The sequence below is a fragment of the Nannospalax galili genome, unplaced genomic scaffold (assembly GCF_000622305.1).
Source record: "Nannospalax galili isolate Female #2095 unplaced genomic scaffold, S.galili_v1.0 scaffold87, whole genome shotgun sequence".
NCBI lineage: Eukaryota > Metazoa > Chordata > Mammalia > Rodentia > Spalacidae > Nannospalax > Nannospalax galili.
In genome coordinates, this window is record NW_008360320.1 from 3,290,548 (window position 1) to 3,311,917 (window position 21,370).

At 37.7% G+C, this 21,370-nt stretch overlaps 1 protein-coding gene across 2 annotated transcripts in view; it reads right to left on the reverse strand.

Annotated features, from left to right (window-relative positions):
• Positions 1-2,686: 2,686 nt before the first annotated feature.
• The window catches only part of Epc2 (enhancer of polycomb homolog 2), a 134,708-nt gene continuing 116,024 nt past the window's right edge, over positions 2,687-21,370 (reverse strand). The window contains exons 8-14 of one of the 2 annotated variants that reach the window (XM_008825169.2): positions 20,269-20,358; positions 18,932-19,077; positions 18,467-18,810; positions 8,953-9,083; positions 6,968-7,127; positions 5,838-6,171; positions 2,687-4,886 (exon numbers count right to left, since the gene is read on the reverse strand). In XM_008825169.2, coding sequence (XP_008823391.1) covers positions 4,814-4,886; positions 5,838-6,171; positions 6,968-7,127; positions 8,953-9,083; positions 18,467-18,810; positions 18,932-19,077; positions 20,269-20,358 — 1,278 coding nt within the window. In that variant the 3' untranslated portion in view covers positions 2,687-4,813. Of the gene's footprint in view, positions 4,887-5,837; positions 6,172-6,967; positions 7,128-8,952; positions 9,090-18,466; positions 18,811-18,931; positions 19,078-20,268; positions 20,359-21,370 lie in introns of both variants that reach the window. The other variant, XM_008825168.2, reaches the window with a different exon arrangement.

Consider the following 21,370-nt stretch of genomic DNA (forward strand, 5'->3'; position numbering starts at 1 on the left):
CTATCCCACACTGTAACATTACCACAGCAGCATTTAATATACAGATGTCCTATGCTAAAAGCTGAAAGCCTGTCATCTTGGTTAACCTTAACCTGAATTAATTTGTAATTGACCAAAATCTTAGTGCAGTGAGAATGCATGCAACAGGTATTTTTTAAAAGAATATATATCTTATTATTTTTGAGTATTGCCTGAATGTATGTAAGTGGACCTGTGTTGTGCAATGCCTTGGAGGTCAGAAGTGGGTGTCAGATTCCTATGCAACTGGAGTGAAGGATGGTTTGTAGCTGCCATGTAGGTGCTGGGAATTGAGCCCAGTTCCTCTGCAAGAGCAGTCAGTGCTCTGAACTGCTGAGCCATCTCTCCAGCCCACAATAGTTATTTTTAAGCCAGGAGTTGTGTGCCCATGAACTCAGTGGCCCAAGACTAAGCAAAGGAGGTGTTGTTCTATCTACGAGTGGTTGTTTCAAATATATATGCTACTGCTCTAGAGCATGGTCCTAATGAAACTGCATTTTTTTTTTTTTAACCAAAGGTGAAATATTTGATATGACGTGACTACTTTGGGATAATTTAAGAGTCTGCATCACATCATTACTGCTGGAGAGGTAGGTGGCTGTTGCCTTTATCTATGGCTAAAATTTCAAGACAGCAAAAAAGGCCCTCACATAACGAGTGAGGTGTAGGAGGCACACGGGATTGATACTTTATAAAGTAGTGCTCATAAGGCGATAGGGCAGAGAAGCTGCTTTTTCTCAAAAGCAAGCAAACCACTTTGGGAAAGAGAGGCGACTGAGGTTTGTGTGGGGATAGAGACAGGTTCCTAGCATGAGAGTTGACATACAAGTCATCTAATCCCATCCACCTGATGAATGATACAAATTCAAGGATAAGACCAGAGAAGGGAGTAAAACCAACTCAACAAATTCTTTTAATATTCTCCCACGGCATATCGCTCTTGGCTGTCTCCCCACTGTCCACATTTGAAAAATTACATAAGTGTGTCCTTTTGAGACTTGTAGCCACTGAAGTTGGTTAGAATTATTTCACAGGAGCTCAACTGAAAGGTAGAAGCAATACAATCACCTGTCATCAGCCTTGATGACTAATGACTAGAATAGGCAGCTCTAGGCTAGCTACACTCAGGCTTAGCACCAACACCATTCACATACAGGGCAAACCACCAGTGAAAAATATACACACACACACACACACACACACACACACACACACACACGCCTCCACCAAGTTTGTCAGTGAGGCCTCCTTTATAGTTCCAGGAACTTTCCCATCTGTAAGATGGGAAAATGAAGTTTGAGAAGGGCCACTGTCAGCCCAGCCCTACTCCCACTGCCTTGTGCAGATGGAGAGCTCGGGAGCACTCACTGGTTAGGTCTGAAGTATGGAAGAGCACGGCTGGAAGGAACGCACTCTGCTTGGTGACAGAAGAGTGTGAGAGTGAGGGAAGCTGACTTCTAGGTAAAGTTTCAAATAGCTACAGATGCTGCTGATAAGCAGAGTGAGCAGCATAGTGACAGTGCCTTCAGAGAAGACTTCCATGTTAAATGGGGGAGGCTGTGGTTAGTATAGTCATGACCTATGGCCAACTCCCAGCTCACTGACTTACTAGTTAATCTCCAAACTTTCTCTCTCTGATCTGTAAAATAGGGAAATATCAGTACTTTGCAGAACTGTTGCTAGAACTGCAGAGAACTCTCTGTGAACTTGCATGCCCAATCTGCTGTTAGTGCACTGCTGTTGATGAGGAGAAACTAGTCTTACAGCTGTTATTTTCAGAATTACTATATTGTCTTTCAAAATTGTTTGCCAAAGGAATTAAGGGACAATAAACACACAAAATTGTTGATCAGCACAGTATACTTAAATTCAGTTGTAAATACTAGAGAAAGGTTTCTGAAATGTTAGCCCTCCCACTCCACTATCCTCAATCCTGTCCACCCCTAAACCATATCAAGAGTAAAAGAATACTAATCACAGTTGTGAGTTCTATGCTATTTAAAAAAACAGCTACAATATGCACATTATATGTACTTTTTTTTTTTTTTTTTTTGGTCTTTTTGAAACAGGGTTTCCCTGTAGCCCCAGCTGGCCTGGAACTCACTCTGTACACCAGGCTAGCTTTGAACTCAGAGATCCACCTGCCTCTGCCTCCCAAGTGCTGGGACTACAGGCGTGCGCCACCACGCCTGGCATGTACATATTTTTTAAATGTACATTCCATTTTTTACTTTCTTTTGGTCTTTGGCAAAAGAAATGTGCATTATATCCTTGAATACACTTAGAACTATATCATAATAGTGACTGATTTACAGAAAAGGGAATATTCTCTTCAGGAAGGCAGAATGCACTTTCCCAATATTCTGTCTAAATAGGATTCTTAGCACAGGTTACTCCTTTGTTACTTTAAACAAATACACACACACACACACACACATACACACACACAACACACACAGCTCCTCCTGCTAGCGACATGGCTTCCCAGTATTCTAAAAGTTCTAAAAAGATCAAGAGATGGTGGTGCTGGCCAGCATAGTCAGAGCAGAGACAAGCTACCCTTTAATATGTATCTGTCACCACAGTCTTGGAGAAGCACTGGAAAACATGAATGTGAATACTGAAATGCCATCTGTGAGACAGTTACAACCAGCAAAATGAGGAAGGCTTGGTTTTTCTATTTTACTTCAAAAGGAACAATCAATTGGTCATCAGTCTTTGATAAGTTCTGGATTTGCCACCACCTCCACAAACCATACAAATAGATAGTTCTCTCTCTTCTTTAAAAAAAAAAAAAGCTTATTTATAACACATATTTATCACATAAGGCAAAAAGTTCATGCTTTACTTCAGCAAAATGGGGGGAAAAGCTTTCTCTGGAATTGGCACTGAAGTTTTAAATTCCTAATAGTAAGAAGATACATCCAACTATAAGCAGAATGAACAGTCATAATACACAGCAAATCAAAACGGTTTTCTTATGTCTTCAGCAGTGAGTAACCCCAGAGGTAGAATGGCAGACAAGCGTGGATTCTGTCAGGTCACAACCACCAAGTCAGTCAATTTCTTTCTTTCCTATGGTTTTGACCATAAATTGTTTTACATTTAGGCTCTGAATAAAAACCACTCTCAGCAGAAATCTTGGCCCATTAATTCAACTGACAATAAATTTACAACTTTCAGGACTGCAGATATAAAAAAGTTAAGGTATAAAATTATGTTAAGTTTGAAATGGTTTTAATTGTATTAAAATATTTACATTTCCCAGTACTTGACAAAACCCCCTTGCAATATAATTCTACTCTATACTTTATTTATAACATGAGGCTCATTTATGAGATTTCAATGACTGCTCCACTGCAAATTACTTACATTCTGTAAAACATTTTAAGAACTTTTCCTAGCACAGGTAGTTTATATTAGGTTATCTGAAGCCCAATAGTGCCACAGATGAGCGCCTTCCAGCTCTTTTCATGAATGCTTGGAAAGCACTAGAGATGAAAAGTGCTGGTCAAGTGCTAACCTCCCTTACACTGTGCCTTCACTTACACTGTATGCACATTGTGAAATAAACACATATGCAGCATGTCCATGTTTTGATATGTATTTTTTATTTCCCTGCAGTTTTCACTTATCAAGAACAAGTAACAGGGAAAGTTGTCTGAACTAGTGCATAAACAAACATTCTGAAACACCACTACACGTATCTAATTTACAAGAACCGTATAAAAAAAGTCACTAAAACACTATACTATGAAGGTGTCCAACACTTACAGTCAGACTTTTTCCAACCCGTTACTTGCCTTGTAGCCACAGGAAAACTCTCCAAAATTGAAAAGACAATCTTGCCACAACCCTCCCCCCTCCCAACACCTGGGATGGCTCGATATATAGACTTCCAATAATTATTGCAATGATATAATGCAATACATACCTGGTAAATATCTCTTATGTGGTGTGTTAACAAGTTTTAAAGCCAGTTAAAATATGCAATCTTCAGATAAAATGTAATCCATGAAAAATTTTCTTATCTGCACAGTTTAAATGTGCTCGATGCATAATTTTCCTAGTCCGTTTTTTTCTGTGTAATTAATTTTTATAAACTGGTATTATAAATAGAAATATACATTCAAAATATATGGAAAAGTGAGCTACTACATGTAATTTGCATGTATCGATCCATCCCTTTCCCCTGCACAGTAATAGAAAATACTATTTTGCCTTGAACTTCATATTTGACAGTGAAATGCCACTAAAGTATTTACCAAAAAGTCCATCTAGTCAAATTGTGAAACAAAATGAACCAAGTGAAAACTTTACAGTTCCTTTAGAAAAAAATTACAAGAATTTCATTTCCTAGCTATGAATCTTTAACTTTTTAGACACAAAGTTGGATTTATTTTTACAAGATACAAAATGTAAACATGGCAAAATAAATAGTTAAAACAAGTGATGCAGGACCCCATTTCATGCTCATGATCCCATTAAAGAATTATTTTTAAAAATCCATTCAGTTGCAAATTCAAGTGCAAAAGCATGATGATGAATACCTACTATTCAAGTAACAGAAATAATATTGATGATACAAATAAACTATTTTACAAGGTAGTGATTTTCCCAATTTTACAAAATATACATCATATATCAATTTAACATCTGATATACTGTAGTCCATTTAGGTCCACTGTTTTTGCTCTGTGATCCACAGAGTGTCGCCTTTTGTATTCCGCTGGAATATCAATGACTGCACACCATCCACACAGGTCGAAGCCACACCTTTCACAATGACGGACGGTTATGTCACCTCCATTGCTACTGTTGTCTCTGCTATTCCATTTAAACCCAATCTTTCTGGTTCATGGTTCTCTCTACAATAAGGCAAAAAGTAGACTAAGCATTACTACACTCTAGAACGTATTATCACTTAGTGTTTACAGGGTGCACTTTTATGTAACTACAACTAAACGTGACGTCACAAAAAACACTTCTTTTTTTATCATTTCCAGACAGGAATGAAGAAGTTTTCTTCAGATCAGGAATTTCACCAATTTCTATTTAGTTGATAACTATTTATTTAGGAAAAATGGTAATTTTACATAGTTTTTTCACAGAAGAAGATAATGACAAGTTAGGAAATACATAAGATTAATCCAAGTTTCTTTTGAATAATATGGCTCTTTCAGAGAATACTCATAGGGTACAGTATTATTTACTTCCCACTAGAACTTTATAAGCTTAAGGTCATAGACTTATTAACCCATATAATTTTTTTCTGATTTACTCTTGTCCTTGCATCAGTGCCATTGAAACAAACACAAAAAGTTACCCTATAGTAGATTAGTCAATTAGACTAATTCTCATATAATTTTCAAATTATATATATATACACATATCTGTGTATATATATATATATATTTATATATATATTATGTATATATATAAAACAAAATAAAATTTATTTCTAAAAAATATAATGCTAAAGAAAACACAAAGTTTGGTTTAAAACCTAAACTCTGGTACGAAGTTAATAACAGTTTTACTCTAGACTGTCAAATCTATAAAAATAGAAGAGTAACTGAAGCTTCTCAAATACCAGTCAATATGACATTTTCTTGTGTTTTTACAACTCTGACTAGCATTTAAAGATGCTACTGGGGTCCCAAGGCATGGGGCTTTCTTTATGCTAAGCAAATCCTTGAGATCTTTTGAAAAATCTCTCAACAGGCCCTCACTGTCTAAGCAGTGAGAAGCTAAAGTGCCTTCCTTTTCCCCCAGGACAGACAAGCGCAAAGGGTGAGCATGGTACCTGTAACACACACCTGGCTATGCTGCTGATGGCGCTGCTTGGAGTCACCTTTGGCACTCTGTCCATACTGGCAGCAACTGTGGCAAGTTTTAAGGCTGTTGGCGAGGGTGCTGAAGTCCGTGTATTGATATGCACATTGACAGGAGAAACAACACTGACATTATTGAGGTGCACTGCATTAGTCAGGCAGGAATTGTTCATGGGAAGTGTTTGAGGACTGCTTGTGCACAACGCTGGGATTAAGTGGTTTGTAGTAGTGTGGCCAACTGTCCTTACAAGCTGTACAGCTGAAATCCCTGGGCTGGATGATAAAGCCATATTGGTGGAGTATAATGTTTTAGAGGTTCCTGTAAAAGAGGGGAGAAATTGTCCAATTAGTGTCACAGGACAATAAAAAACTCCTAAAATTAGGAATTTAATAAAAGTAAATGAACTCATATTCTAAATAAATATTGTTATCTTTCCATGTAACAGTCACACAAAGAGGATTTGCAAAGTTTTTCACTACCTCTATATATAGCAACTCTTGAGACAAATACCACAGGACAATGAGAGCTGGAGGTCCCTAAACATTTATGGGCATATGAGCATCAGCAAAGATAGACTGAAGAAAAGAAAAAGGGTAGATTGGCTCATGAGTATATGTAAACAAAACTGGAAAATCCTGAGGTAAAGAGGTGGATGAAGAGGCCAAGGCCCAAACAGCACGTCTCTGAGGGCTCGAGGTAGTAAGCAGCAGACGGTTTCATAGCCATGATGTATCTCAAGAAGAGACAGAGAAACTATGAGTATGTTCATGTGGGAAAGTAAACCTGGCCTCAAACTTTTTAAGGCTGTCTATTACACCTTTCAGTCCACGCACAGATGATTCAATGGTGGTGGTTGGTAATGAGTTCAATGGATTTCTTAACATAGGAGGTAACTGAGAGTCCGTGGATAAAATCAAGATGCATGAAGTGCAGGTATATGGAAGCAGATAGGGCAAGAATTCTGGAAAACACTCAGCTATTCATCCACATCTTTCCAAAGAAATTCTGAAGAGCACTTGTACACATTTCCCTTGTGTATATAATAAAACTAAACCCCAACTCAAATGAGTGGCAACTTCAAGCTATGATGTGCTATGTGAAACCTGGGCTGTACCTGAAGGCTGGACAACACCGTTCATGTTGTTGTGGCTGGTGTTCTGTTCCTTGGCTACCTCACTGCGACTTGGAACAGGAGCACTGACCACTGCAGATGCAGCAAAGTGGGCGCTGGCTGAGTCAAGTGTTTTAGACATACAGTCAGAGGTGCTTGAGCCCTAAAGAATGGATAAAACCACTTTGTTTTGAAAAGTTCTTTTTAATACTTTCATTACATTTAGTACATCGACTGTATGTACAGGGGGTAGGCAAGCCACTGCACATGCATGTCAAAGTCAGAGGGCAACTTTTGGGAGTTGTTTCTCTCATTCTACCATGTGGGTACCAGGAATCCAACCCAGGTCGTAAGGGCTTGGCAGCCAAGTGTCTTTACCCATTGAGCCACTAGCAAACTAGAAACTAATCTTTAATGCTCTATTAATTTTTCTAGGTATTAATGCTTTAAAAACTGCTTAGCAGATTCATGGATGAGATACAATCACAGACATGACTAATAGTCTCTTTCATCACAGTGTAAAACCTGTGCTGGCCTAACCTTGAAGCTGGTTGCAAATACTAATGCTGATAGACACAAGCTGTGAACCAAGCCCAGCTCCACTTGGATTGACAGAGGTGTACGGATGGGGTCCAGGGGCACCCAATTTTCATAGTGTCGAACTCAAGAACTTTAAGGTCAATCAATGTACAGACCTTTTGAGAATGAACTAAACTAGTGGGTAGATGCTGGTTTGAGAGCTCACAGAATATAATCAAACTCTTATTATTACTGAGACTTACGATTTTTAGATTAATGAAGCAACAAACTTTTAGGCTCAAGTTACAGTATCTGCAGGGTTGGTTCTTAGAGTTTTACGATGTACTTTGTTCTTACCACTAATGTCTTTAAGGGTGTCTATGAACAACTTCAGGTGGAATTTCTTTTTCCCTACAGGGAAATATGATCTACAGAGGCAAAAGGCCAATGCAGCTTAGATTTATTGCACAATCCAAGAGAATTATTTCTCAATTCAAGACATCTACCAACACAGCACTTAAGCACATGGTTTAAGAGAGGTTAGAAAAGTCTTATTCTTCCCATGTAAGCTCAAACCAGACAAAATCCTAGCATAGAAGTGGGGAAACAGGTAAGAAGCTTCAACCTCAGCTGAGGAACTATTGGCAGCTGATGATAACTGAAAGGAAAGTTGGTTTTCTCTAAGGGAGAGGCACTAGAGAGGCTGACCAGGCTCTGGTGAATGGATTCACGTTAAGGGATATTTGGGGACATAAACTTGACTTGAGAGGCCTGAATATGTATGACAGAATGCATGAAGTCTGGTGCAGGGAGCTATGGAAAGGGTTTTGGGGGGGGGGCTGTCTAAATATAATCAACATATATGGAATTTGCAAAAATTCAATAAAAAAATTAAAAAAGGGGCTGAAAAGATGACTCAGGTTAAGAGCACTAACTGCTCTTGCAGAGGACCTGGGTTTGATTCCCAGCACCCACATGGTGGCTAACATCCACCTTAAGTCTAGTTCCCAAAGGTTTTGGGAGACCCAAAACCTTTTTCTGACCTCTGCAGGCACTGCATGACATGGGTGCACTTACATACATGCAGGCAATATATTCATAGACATAAATTAAAAATAATAAAAATGTTTTAAGAAATAAAAATTTTAAAAAGTCATATTCTTGAAAAAAATTGGGGTGCTAGTAGTGTGGGTAAGGAGTGATGGGCTCCAAAAATATAATTATTTTTATAAATTCTCAACAAACCTTCCAAAAATTAGCTACTTATTTCTAAATTAAAAGTACCATATTTGGTTCTAGAAATCTCAAAATAATTGGAGACTAGTTTATATACTAGCTAGTCGAAATTATGTAAGTTAACTAAAAGAAATCTGGGTTAGGTTCTAAAATTGAGAATGCAAACCCGTTACCTCTGCGCTGTGACTAAAACACACCTAAGCTGCGTGTCAGAGAAGTGAGAGTATAGTTACCTGTGCTTTTGGATGAGTCTGCTGCGAGGAATGCTGAGAATGCTGTTTTTGCTGAAGCTGAGCAAGTTGCTGCCTTTGCATTTGAACTAGTTGCTGTTGATGTGTCTGAAACTGCTCTTCTGTGATGCCCCCTGTTACTGATAAAGGATAAATAAGTGTTTTAAAGTACTTTAAATAACCTAAGTAGAATATAATATCAACTTATTCCACAATTAAGGTGAAAAGCAAATTCAAATCATAATACACAATGGCAAAGTACCGAATGAAAGTGACAAGTCTTTCATCAAGTAGGTGTATGTTCACTACCCTCTCATTAGCACGTGTTAAAAAGGCTCCTATGCAAAGCTTTCAACTGTATAGCATGGACCTAGCACAAGAGTTTTACTATTTATTCAGATTTAAACCTGTCTGAATTTTTAAAAATATTTACTTGTGTATTTATGTGTTTTAGGACTTGAACCCAGGTCTTCAGGCTTGGCAGCAAATGCCTTTACCCACTGAGTCATCATTCCAGGGCCCAGATTTAGTGTCTTTAAAATCACTCAGAGTGATCATGTAATAACAACACTAATAATGATGATGAAAAAATCATTAATTTATTGATGTAAATATTAATAATGACTCAGCTACAGCCTTAAGAAAGGAAGGCCATCTGCAAGACACTGAATTCTGCCAGTTTTCATGACACTCAAGTGAAGACACTTTCCTTTCTGATTCTAAATCAGAGTAGAGAATGAAAACCCTCATTCAGCACAGCCATGAATCCCAGCCGAGGCCAGTATACTCAATGTCTAAAACAAATTCAGAAAACTAAAGATACAACATATCTTCAGATGTAATCAATTGGGCTATAAGCAGGTATGTTAAAAGTTAGGGGGTTTCAAATAAAAGCAAGATACTGTTTCTTAAGTTGACTGAAAGCACCTAAAAAAAAAAGTAATAGGTAGAATTTTTCTCAAAAGAAATTTAAACGAAATTTTATTAACTGATGGAAGTTAGTTCACATTGAGAATCACAATTGTTAAATCATCAGAATATATGAGCTCTTAAAAGTAATTTTTAGCTGGGCGTGGTGGCACATGCCTTTAATCCCAGCACTTGGGAGGCAGAGATAGGAGACTCTCTGAGTTCAAGGCCAGCCTAGTCTACACAGAGAGTTCCAGGACAGCTGGGGCTACAGGGAGACCCTGTCTCAAAAAGACAAAAAAAAGTAATTCTTTTCTTTTCATACACGCATGCTAACTACGAAGCGGGCACTCTACTATGCAGTTCCAGGCCCAGGCTCACCCATCTTTTTGGTTTTTTACTGCTTTCTTTTCTCCTATTTCACTCAATCAATAATTTACTATCTACTATCATGCGGAGTGGTGCCCTAAGAATTTCAGTGGCTAGAAGGAAAAGTAAATTAGGAAAAGGGTCCTCGAAAAGGGTCTGATGGTATAGTTGGGAAGAAAAGAAACTAATAGGTATGTGTCAATTATTTCATGCAACTGAGCAATCTAACTAATGTGACTAGACAAAGAGTTTAAAAGGCTACATCTTTAGCCCAGATTATTGACTACCCCAGAGTTGCTGTTTCATAGGATATCAAATGAGAAAAGTTTTTATAGTAATACAGCAAGTTATGCCTAGCAAAAGTCTTAGTTTTTATAAAAAAGAGAATTAGGTCCCTAGATGAAAAAAGTTTTGGATATACTCTCATTTCTCTTACACAACATTGTCATAATTTCTGTTGAATTGCAAGGGGAGATAACAATTTTATTTCTAGAAGACTCAAAACCCTAGGCTACTAAACTGCTCACTCCAAAAATCTTTACCTGTATTTCTGAAGTACACATTGTTATTTTACTGAATTACCAACAAAATCAAATGTCTTTCTTTGCACATGTTAAATTCATTGCAAGTGTTCTATTTTTAAATGAAAAAACATTCTAAAGTTATAATCTTCAAAATCAAATGAAAATGTGAAGTATTCATGAATTTCCAGCTGTTTGAAAACCTTGGGGAAAAAGATGAAAAATAGCTTATTAGATATGAAGGCAGGAAGACAAACCTTAAATCCAAATAAATCAGCAAGTTTTATATGCTTACTAAAGGGTAGACCATTTTAAAAGAAATGGATGTGGAATCCAGAATTAACACAGTCCAATACAGCCCAGTGCTTTTTGATCAGAGCTGAGCTTTATGTTGTAAAAAAGTGAGATTCATACTAGTTAACTTTAAGGAATTAATCAAATAAAGAGATTACATTTTTTTTTTTTTTTTGGTCTTTTTGAGACAGGGTCTCCCTGTAGTCCCAGCTGATCTGAACTCACTATGTAGACCAGGCTGGCCTTGAACTGACAAAGATCCACCTGCCTTTGCCTCCCAAGTGCTGGGACTAAAGGTGTGGGCCACCACACCCAGTTGGAGTTAGTACATGGCTAATGAAGTATTGCCAACTATAGGTATTTGCATGCTTTAATGAACAGAATGATACAATCTCATCCCTGATTCCATTTCTGGTTAAGAATCACCGATTAAACCCTCCCCACTCCCCCCACAGCCTGCACCAAGAAACTAACCTATAATATAGACGTGTTTTTATAATTATTTTCTTAAAAAAACCAAAAACCCCCAAAATTACTTTCCTTCCTCTCCCCCTTCTCTCTTACTCCAAGTTTAGTACATTATTTCTAATTTTTTTTAAAAGATAGAGTCTCACTATGTATTACTGGCTAGTCTTGGAACTCAGTATGTAGACCAGGCTGGCCTCAAACCACACGTGGCATCACTCTATTCTTTACATTCAGTTCTTTAATATTAAGGTGTTCTGTGTTTTGAAGCAAACTAATATTCTTCACCCAGAATTTTCTTGAGCATTGTTTATGGCATGTCTAAAATAACAAACAGTAATTAAGATACAAAGTTTAAAAACCTATATCCTCCCTTACTCCCCTTTGAGACAGGTTTCACATAGCTTGGTCTGGCCTGGAACTCACTATTTGGAGGAGGATAACCTTGAACTCTTTAATTTTCCTGCTTCTACCTCCCTAGTGCTGGAATTAGTAAGTGCTTTCACCACAAAACACCTCTACTCCTTTATTACTGGAGCCAGGCTAAGCTCTGAACTCACAGAGATCTAACTGCCTCTGCCTCCCACTAAGTGCTGGGATTAAAGGTGGATGCTACCACACCCAGTTTGCTTTATTATTATGCTGTTGTGTTTTTTTTTTAATATTTATTTCTATTTTATGTATATGAGTGTTTTCTCTGCATGTATAAGTGCACCCATATGCACAATGCCTGCAGAGGTCAGAAGAGGGTATCAGGTCCTCTGGAACTAGAGTAATGAATAGTTATTAGCCACCATGTGGGTACTGGGAACCAAACCTAGATTCTCTGCAAGAGCAGCCAGTGCTCTTAACCACTGAGTCATTTCTCTAGACCCTTGCTTTTGTTTTTAACTTCTAACAGTGTTTATTAAACTGAACTAAGATGATGTGTTCTTTGGAAGATATTTTTTTTTTTCAAATATTGGCTTAGACCAAGTTTTCACAGTTTAAAGACCACCTAATGTGGTAGTGAAGATTATCTAAAAGTCAAAACGTTATCTAGCATCTCTATCTGCTAGGTTTTTGTTACGAACAACAAATGCTCTAAAGCAAAGTTGACTATATGTTTTTTTTTTAAATTTTAAAGCACAGGTCTGGGACTGGAATTGGGGGTGGAATGATAAGGAAATTCCATTTTAAATATTCTAGGTCATAATGAGGAATAAGTTGAGAGTTTCCACGAACCACTGTAGGTACTCTAAAGAAAAGCCAGAAGAGTTGGTATTACCTTCACAAGACTATGTATCATGTTTAACTTTTTAAAAGTATCTTTTTTATTAAATTCCTGTGCATTTTATACAAAACATCTTAATCATCTTTAAATCCTCTCTTCCATATGTACCTCCCTATAGCACCCCCGCCCCCACTGGATTTCATGCTTTCTGTCATGATGTTAAGGCCTATCCAGACAAGTTAGTGTACCCAGACATGCCTCAGTGCAAGTTCATTCACTGGGGTCTAGTTGGCCTATCTAGAGTCACTCCCTTAAAGAAGATCAATTCTCCCTTACACAGTAGTAATCAGCTGCCAATAGTTCCTCAGCTAAGGTTGGGGCATACTGCCCAGTTTTCCAATTCTATGCTGGGTTTTTGTCTGATTGAGTTTGCATGGGTTTTGTGTACACTTACAACATTACTGTAAGGTCTTATGAGCAGGGTCCCAGGAGCCTGTAAGACTCTGTTTCCTTATGGACATGCACCTCCTTCCTTGGCTCTTACAATCCTTCCACCCCTTCTTCTGCAATGGTCCCTGAGACCTGGGTGGGTGAGGTTTAATACAGGAGTCCTATCCAGGGACTCACACTCCGCACTCTCATTCTCTACAACTTTGGCCAGTTGTAGCCTTTTGTGTTCCTGTTCCTCTGTTGCATTAGGAAGAGAGGTTCCATTGCAGATGTGGCACTTGGGGTTTGGCATCTCACAGACACTTATTCTGTGTGTGTGACCAGTTGTGAAACTCTGTAATAGTCTTCATCTGTTACAAAAGAAGCTTCTTTGATGAGTGGTGACTGGTATACTTGTCTGCAAATTTCATGATTAGCTTTAACTGTGTATTAAAAACCCATTTAAGTGTAAGTTAATCTGGCCCTTCAAGTCTGAATAAGTAAAACTGTTTTAGACATTAAATATACTTTTAGTTTGGTACTGAAGAAAATCATCTTAAAAAATGAGCAGTATTGCAGTTTAATAACCCTGAACTATTATCCTCTACTTATATAAAGAATGTAAAGCCGGGTGTGGTGGCACACATCTCCAATCCCAGCACTCAGGAGACAGAGGCAGGCTCTGTGAGTTCTAGGCCAGCCTGGTCAACATAGTGAGTTCCAGGCCAGCCAGAACCATACAGTGAGACCTGTCTCAAACAAAATAACACCCCCCACCAATACAACAACAAACCAAAAAGAATGTCATTTTGCCAAATGCTGTTAAGTTCCTTGAAGGTATTTGTTTTAAATTTTTGAACTTTTATTAAACAGCACAGTGTTTTCTACATAGCAGAGTACAAATAATTATGTATGAAATAAATTTTCTACTTACTCATTTGCTATGCTAAGCACATATTATCTCTCCTTTCTCAGTGTTGTTTTTGAGTTTTTAAATCAAGAAAGCACATCTTGGGGCTGGTGAGACTGCCTGCTCTTTGCAGAGACCTGGGTTTGGTTCCCTGCACATGGTGGCTAACAATCATCCTTAATTTAAGTTCCCAGGGATCTGACACCCTCGTCTCGCCTCTATGGCACTGCATGACACAGGTACACTTATATACAAGCAGGCAAAACACTCATACATGTAAAAATAAAAATAAATTTAAAAAGAAAGTGTATCTTTATTTTATAGACTACTTAATAAAATGCTTTTTATTTAAAACCAAAAATCTTCTGTTTTGTTTTTCTAATACCTACTAGGGTAGATATTTACATTTTCCTTGTAACATATGAAAAGTAATAAATATAAGTTGAGTATGGTAGGGCATGCATTTGATGCCCGTACTCCAGGAGGATCATAAGTTTGACCCTAAGCTGGGCTATACAGAGAAAGACCCTGTCTCTAATCAATGAATATTTTTGGAACAACGATTATGACTTTAAAAATTATCCAAGGTTATTAACAACATGAAAGAAAGAAAGAAGGCGACTCTGCCACTGGCCCTCAAGTTTGCATAAGATGTAGCCTGCTTGCTTGCTGTCCTTAAAAATCAAGGACACATCACACAGCAAACACGGCTAAGTACATGAGCACTCTCCCTTTGTTGGGATTTCCCAGCTGTTAAAGAAATTTGGCACTAATAATTTAATTTAGAAATACTCTCTATTAGGTAAAAATATGTGCCTGTTTTACTATTCTTAAAAATGCACAGCTTTCATGACCAAGCTCACTAAGAATGAGCAAGTGATAAACAGAACTGTAAAAACCAAATATACAAGGATTCCATTATTTCGTTTTAACATCTTCTCTTTAGGTATACAAGGGACTTTATACTGGTATCTACTGAGCTGTACCTAAATCCCTTGTAATTATCTAGTCAGAATTAAGGGACTATGGAGTGTTAGTGGGTCAGATGAGAATGTAAAATTACTTTAGCTTTTTAGTTGTTTAGAGAAAAGAATGTTACAAGACATTTTTCATTAGGTCCCTTGTCTTTTTTTTCCTGCTGGTGCTGGGGACCAAACTCAGGACCTCAAGCCTGCTAGTCAAGCGCTCTACCCCAAAAGTACACCTCCAGCCACCAAGCCTAATATTTTAAAACAAAGGAAATTTGTTACAAACTAAAAACTCTCACGTTCTGAAGGATGAGAGGGTCTCAGGCAGTATAGAAAGAAATAAATCCTTTGCTTTACTAACAAAAATGAAAACCTGATTTTTAAAAAATTTATTATTTTTATTTTATGTGTATGAGTGTAATGCTTGCATGTTGGTGGGTGCACCCATGTCATGCAATGCCCACAGAAATCAGAAGTGAGTGTCGGATCCCCCTCCCTGGAAGTCGACCTGTGGATGGTTGCAAGCCATCATATGGGTGCTTGGAATCAAACCTGAGTCCTCTGTAAGAGCAGCCAGTGCTCTTAACCGCTGAGCCATATCTCTAGTGCCTAAAATTTGATTTTTAAAAGACTGACAGATTGACTTCTGGGTTAGGGAGATGGCTCAGATAGTAAAGTGACTGCTGCATAACCATGAGGACCTGAGTTCGGATCCCAGCGCTCATGTTTAAAAGCACAAGACAGCAACAAGCATCTACAGCCCCAGAACTGTGGAGACAGAGGCAGATCCCTAGAGCTCACTGGCAAACCAGCCAGCTAATCGGTGAGCTAAGGTTTAGTGAGGGACTTTGTCTCAAAAAAAAAACATGATGGCAAGACACTGAGGAAGGCGCCTACATGGATTTCTGGCTTCCATACATATGGATATACAAATGCCCTCTGCATATGTGCACATATCCTAATGTACACATATATGCATATACCACACACAAACATACACAGATTGACTTCTAATATACCTTAATTGTTCCTTTTTTTCTTTTTGATTTTTTTGAGACGGTCTCCCTATAGCCCAGGCTGGCCTGGAACTTCCACATAGACCAGCCTGGCCTCAATATCAGAGATCTGCCTGCCTCTGCCTCCCGAGTGCTGGGATTAAAGGCTTGCACCACCAGGCTGGGATTACAAACATGTGCCACCATGCGTGGCTTTTTGTGTGTGTGTGTGATTTCAGGGGATCAATTCAGGTCCTCATGCTTGCAAGGCCAGCACTTTACTAGGCCTCGCTCTCCATCCAAAATTTCTAACAGAATAAAGAAAAGGCATTATGGTAAGTGCATTAAAAAAAAAAATCATAAACGACAGACGAAAAGACTGTATTTTTTCTGATGGTAAGGAAAAGGCAAAAACAAAATTAAACAACTTTGTTGATTATGATGTTAACAATGTACTCTAGGAACTTAAGATCCCTGAAACATGCATGTGCATTTACAATAATTAAATATTTTGTGATAATACATGGATAGTGTCATAAAATTATGAAACTGATTATCAAGGAATCATTTGTTACACTATTATATTTTGGATTAATACATATTTACTATTAATACAGTAACAAGAGAACATATTACCTAGAAAAAGTTAAATCTATAGTTTATTGAGGATATATAGCAGATGTCTATAATAGAAAATTCACCAAAATCATTTTTTATATGCTATTCTATGGTGGTCTGAATAAGAACTGTCCTCCAGCAGCTGAAGTATTTGAACATCTGGTATATGGTTCCCAGTTGGTGGCGCTGTGAGGGGAGGGCCATGAAATTCCTAAGAGGTGTGGCCTTGCTGGAGGAAGCACCACACTGGGGTCAGGCTTTGAGACTTCATAGACTTGTCCCACTTCCAGCCTGCCCTCTCTGCTTCCTGCATATGCTTGAAGATATGAACTCACAGCTTTCTGCTCTGGCTGTCCCCTGCCATGCCTCCACGCCCCCCCACCCAGCCCCCATGATGGACTCTTACCCTTCCAGAACTGTAAGCCTAAATAAACTCTTCTATAAGTTGCCTTGGTCCTTGTGTTTTTATCACAGCAACAGAAAAGTAACTAATACATATACACTGGTAGAGAAAAAATTTAACGTACAGTCCAACAGACTTATAAATGCCTATATATATGCTTTGAATTCCCCTTTTGAGTAATGTTTGGTACAGGAATTTCTGTTCAAATAATCTGAACTATTTTGGGAGTTGGCTGGCAAAAGATTCAACCTAATACCGATCAATTTCCTACTAGATATTTAACTATTTCAGATTAAAAGGCTCATTAAACTTCACAAACTCATGAACTTTATATAAAAGGCTATCATTTTCTTACTTAAGTTTGGTCAGGATAAAATAAGCCATCTTATTTGGGGAAATGACATGCCAACTTCCACTCATTCAAACAAACCTAATTTTCTATGAGTAATCTTTTAAATAGATGAAGGTCTATATCAAGTTGAAAAAACAGTTCGTTACATCAAAGACTGAACACTATAGAGACCAAATTTCAGGCTGATGTATTTAAAATCATTTTAAAGAAGTCTGCATCCTAAAACACATCATCCAAGAAGTAATTTAGAAATGCATCTATGTTTGCTTGTAGCCAACACTGGTTGAAGTGGTCCAGATACTGAGAACAGTAACTGGCCAGTGCTCAGCATTCAATGGGGCGGCCATATCACCCCAAATAAGGCTCAGGGAACATTGCAGAAGAGAGGATGCAGGAATTAAGAGCTGAACAATTATCCAAAGCCCATCATGCCAGGGGGCAGCCAGAGCAGAAAGCTGATTCATATTTCTTTGAGACAGGGTCTCAAGTAGCCCACGCTGGACTCAGACTAGCTATGAAGTCAAGGAGGACCTTGAAATCCCAATTCTCTTGACTCCACCTCCTGTGTTTCGATTACAGACATACATCTCACAGAATGATAAACACCTTTCTGATCTCAACTAGAGGTAAGCTATCAGACCAAAATCACAACTACTGATAAGGAGTCTCAAAAAAAATCATTTTTTTTCAGAAAGACTTTGACTAGGACTCTCAAGGAGCAATGCTTACATTTCATCAAAGTTAATACATAAAAATTAAAATTTTCTTCAACATAAATTGACAGCATTGTACAGAGGTATCTGGCAGCAGCTTGCAAACAGCATGCCTACAGGGAACCCTCTATGTTCAGTCCACACACACCAACCAGACACATGCCAGTGGTTTTATTGACACCAATTAGGAGATTTTGGTTAGCAAGTTTTGTTTCTTAGGTTGGATAAAATTCTTTTCCTGAGTAGAAGTACAGAGTCTCCAAAATTTATTATGAGTTGATATAGTAGATAATGAAAATGAAAGAGAAAAGCGCAGCAAGACAGACTTTTAGCAGATACTTTTTAAGTGACACCTCACCTGATATGCCATTCTTGCTGGTGTTCAATAAAGCTACAGATGCTGCAGAGACTCTTTTATTGTTCACAGTCTGCCCTGGTTTTCTTGAGGTACATTCTTCATTATCAATGTCCTGTACATTTAGTAGCCTTGGCTGGAAACACTGTAGTCGACATGATCTGATATTGCTTAGTATTTCAGAGAGGGACAGTCTATTTTCACAAGGTTTACTGGAAGCATTGGTCCGAGAGAAATTAGAAGAAAAGTCTATAGTTTGGGAAGAGCTTGAAAAACTATTCAGCATTTCAGGGTCTATCTGTTTCAGGACTGGGTCATATTCTGTGGATATCCGGTCCATTATGATCCTGAAAAGCAATATAATATATATATATATATATATATGTGTGTGTGTGTATATACATCATAACAGTTTCTCTATAGTTTCCCTTCCAACTAGTAAACAAAACCCCAGGCAAAATAGTTTACCTTCCTCCTCTGCCAATTCGCCTCCTTGCAAATCCTATACATCTTCTTGGGACTGTAAGTGTTGTAAGGCAATGCCTATACCTCAACTTATCCAAATCTGCCAATTCTGAATTTTTACACGTATGGTTAGCTTGGTCCAAGCGAGGCTTCAAAGAGAAAAATAAAAGATAATTCAGAGTAAATACAAAATGAATAAAAGTTAAATCATGATGAAAATAAAGTATCTGAAGGTTACTTTAGGAGGAGAATTAAAATCTAGATGAAAATCAAACTGTAAGATTGGGACTTAAAAATCATAAATTCAAAAGTTCACTCCACCCAAATTACCTACCCTGAATTTACTCTATAAACATGAATACATTTTAGCACATATTTAAAAACTACCTATAAAGGATGGTATGTCTTTTAATATTTAAGTCTACAGAGAGTTGGTAAAACTATTAATATATAATCTTATTATTGTGATAAACCAGAATGGGTTTCTGGAGGAGTGAAGAGGGAAGCAACTAAAAGCTGTACTTCAGGCATGCGTGGGTCAAGGTGAAGCATTCTCTTTTTTAAGAAACGTGGAGCCTATTTGTTTGTCTTTCTATTACATTCATCCTTCTGTTTTTCCACCTTACCACTTCTGCCCCCACACCATAATTTCCTCTTTATTTTATCAGTATAACTTGAAAACAAATTCTGTCTCTCCCACATTGAATAGACCCTCAAAAAGCTGTCAGTCTATGTTTACCACAATGTAATTAGACAAATGGTCGCTACAACCATGTAAAGCCACCCTCCTCACTCTACAGTTCCACACCTACTAGGAAATTTTAGCACTGGAAAGTGAAGACCACTTCACTTCACCCCAAATTGGAGACTAACAGCACAAAGAGATGTCTAAATGTGTCAGAAAATTATGAATATAGTTATTAGACAACATATTGGCATGAAGAAAGGTCAAAAATTGTAACTTTGATACTTACTGGGTATATATACCCAAGACATTTATAACAATAAATTTCAATAAATACCCAGAAGCCTTCACAAGTTCCAAAGTCAACTCAGAGATTATAGAGCTAATTTTCACAATTGCTAAAGTTATACTTAAAGCTCCAAATGAAACAGAATTTCCAAAACAGGAGTTATTTATTTCCAAGTAAAGGAATCTGACACCTTTCGAAAGGGTTTAGCATCTTTTATCTTCTTTTGCTGGCATTCACATGCCACAGGGGATGTTAAATAGAAAATACTGATACACTTCCCATTTTTAGATGGAGCCTAAGTTACCTTGACATGGATTATCTGTTAATTCCAGATCACAAAAACATCACAAAAAATAAAGTTCTTACAGCATAATACTGGCACCCTGCCCGCCTTCTGAAAGCACAGGGCCCGTCAGGATCATTTTCTTCTTCAGGCTCTGATGCTGGAGACGGTACCTGGACAAAAGAGGTATTCCAGTTAGCAGTTACTGAGTTAACAGATCAGTGTTCACAGTGATTAAAAACAGAATCTGATCACACACTCACACACTCACACTCACACACACACACACACCTGCCGACATCTAGCAAGTACCTAATTCCCTCCAAATATTAAATGGCTGGTAAATATTTTCTGTGGCTCCATGTAAATATAAATGGCACTGTTTACTTGTTTCTAAACACAGTGCTATAGATTTTAAGACAGTTTTTTTACGTCTCACTTATATATTGTAAATAGTATATATAGCCATAAATACTTGATAATGGCAATTATGTTTCACCTACAGGTAGCTGATTTTTTTTCTAATTAACTTCTTTCTGTAATAAAGTCAAACACTAGGAAGTAACAAAGGCTTATGAATAGGCAAAAGTCAAACACACAACTGATACTATAAAGGCCACAGATTTTTATTAAAATGGGAGTTGTAAGAAAATTCCCCCTTATTTTTTCTCTTCAAATCATTCCTGAAACCTAATAGGTCAGAAACAAAAGGAGAAGCAGCCTGATGAAGTGCATAAATGGATGGGTTACAGAGAGAAATATTAAAGCCACAGTCCTATAGCAAAAGTACAAAGACCTTCAGAGTTGTCACACTAAAAAGCAATTTGCCAAGGCCAAGTGCTACCAGTCAAACACCCTTATATGAGCTGAAGGAGATCCCTAGGGGAGCACTGATTCATTACAGCACAACTTATGCCATAAAAGAAGCTAATGATATATAAAATATACTGACACATCAGAGAAACAGTATATTTAATATAAATGTCCACCAAAGTGGTTAAACAAAAGCTTTGGTATTTAAATTTTAAGCTTCCCTTTGCAGGATACCTCTTTCTCTGACAAATGCTTGCTCAAAAATATTTACTTGAACATTTGAAACTTCACAAATCTCTCTTCCTATTTTGAGAGAGAAAATGTTTTTGATATTATTTGCAAACTCTGGTAATTACCACTGAGCAGGGTCAT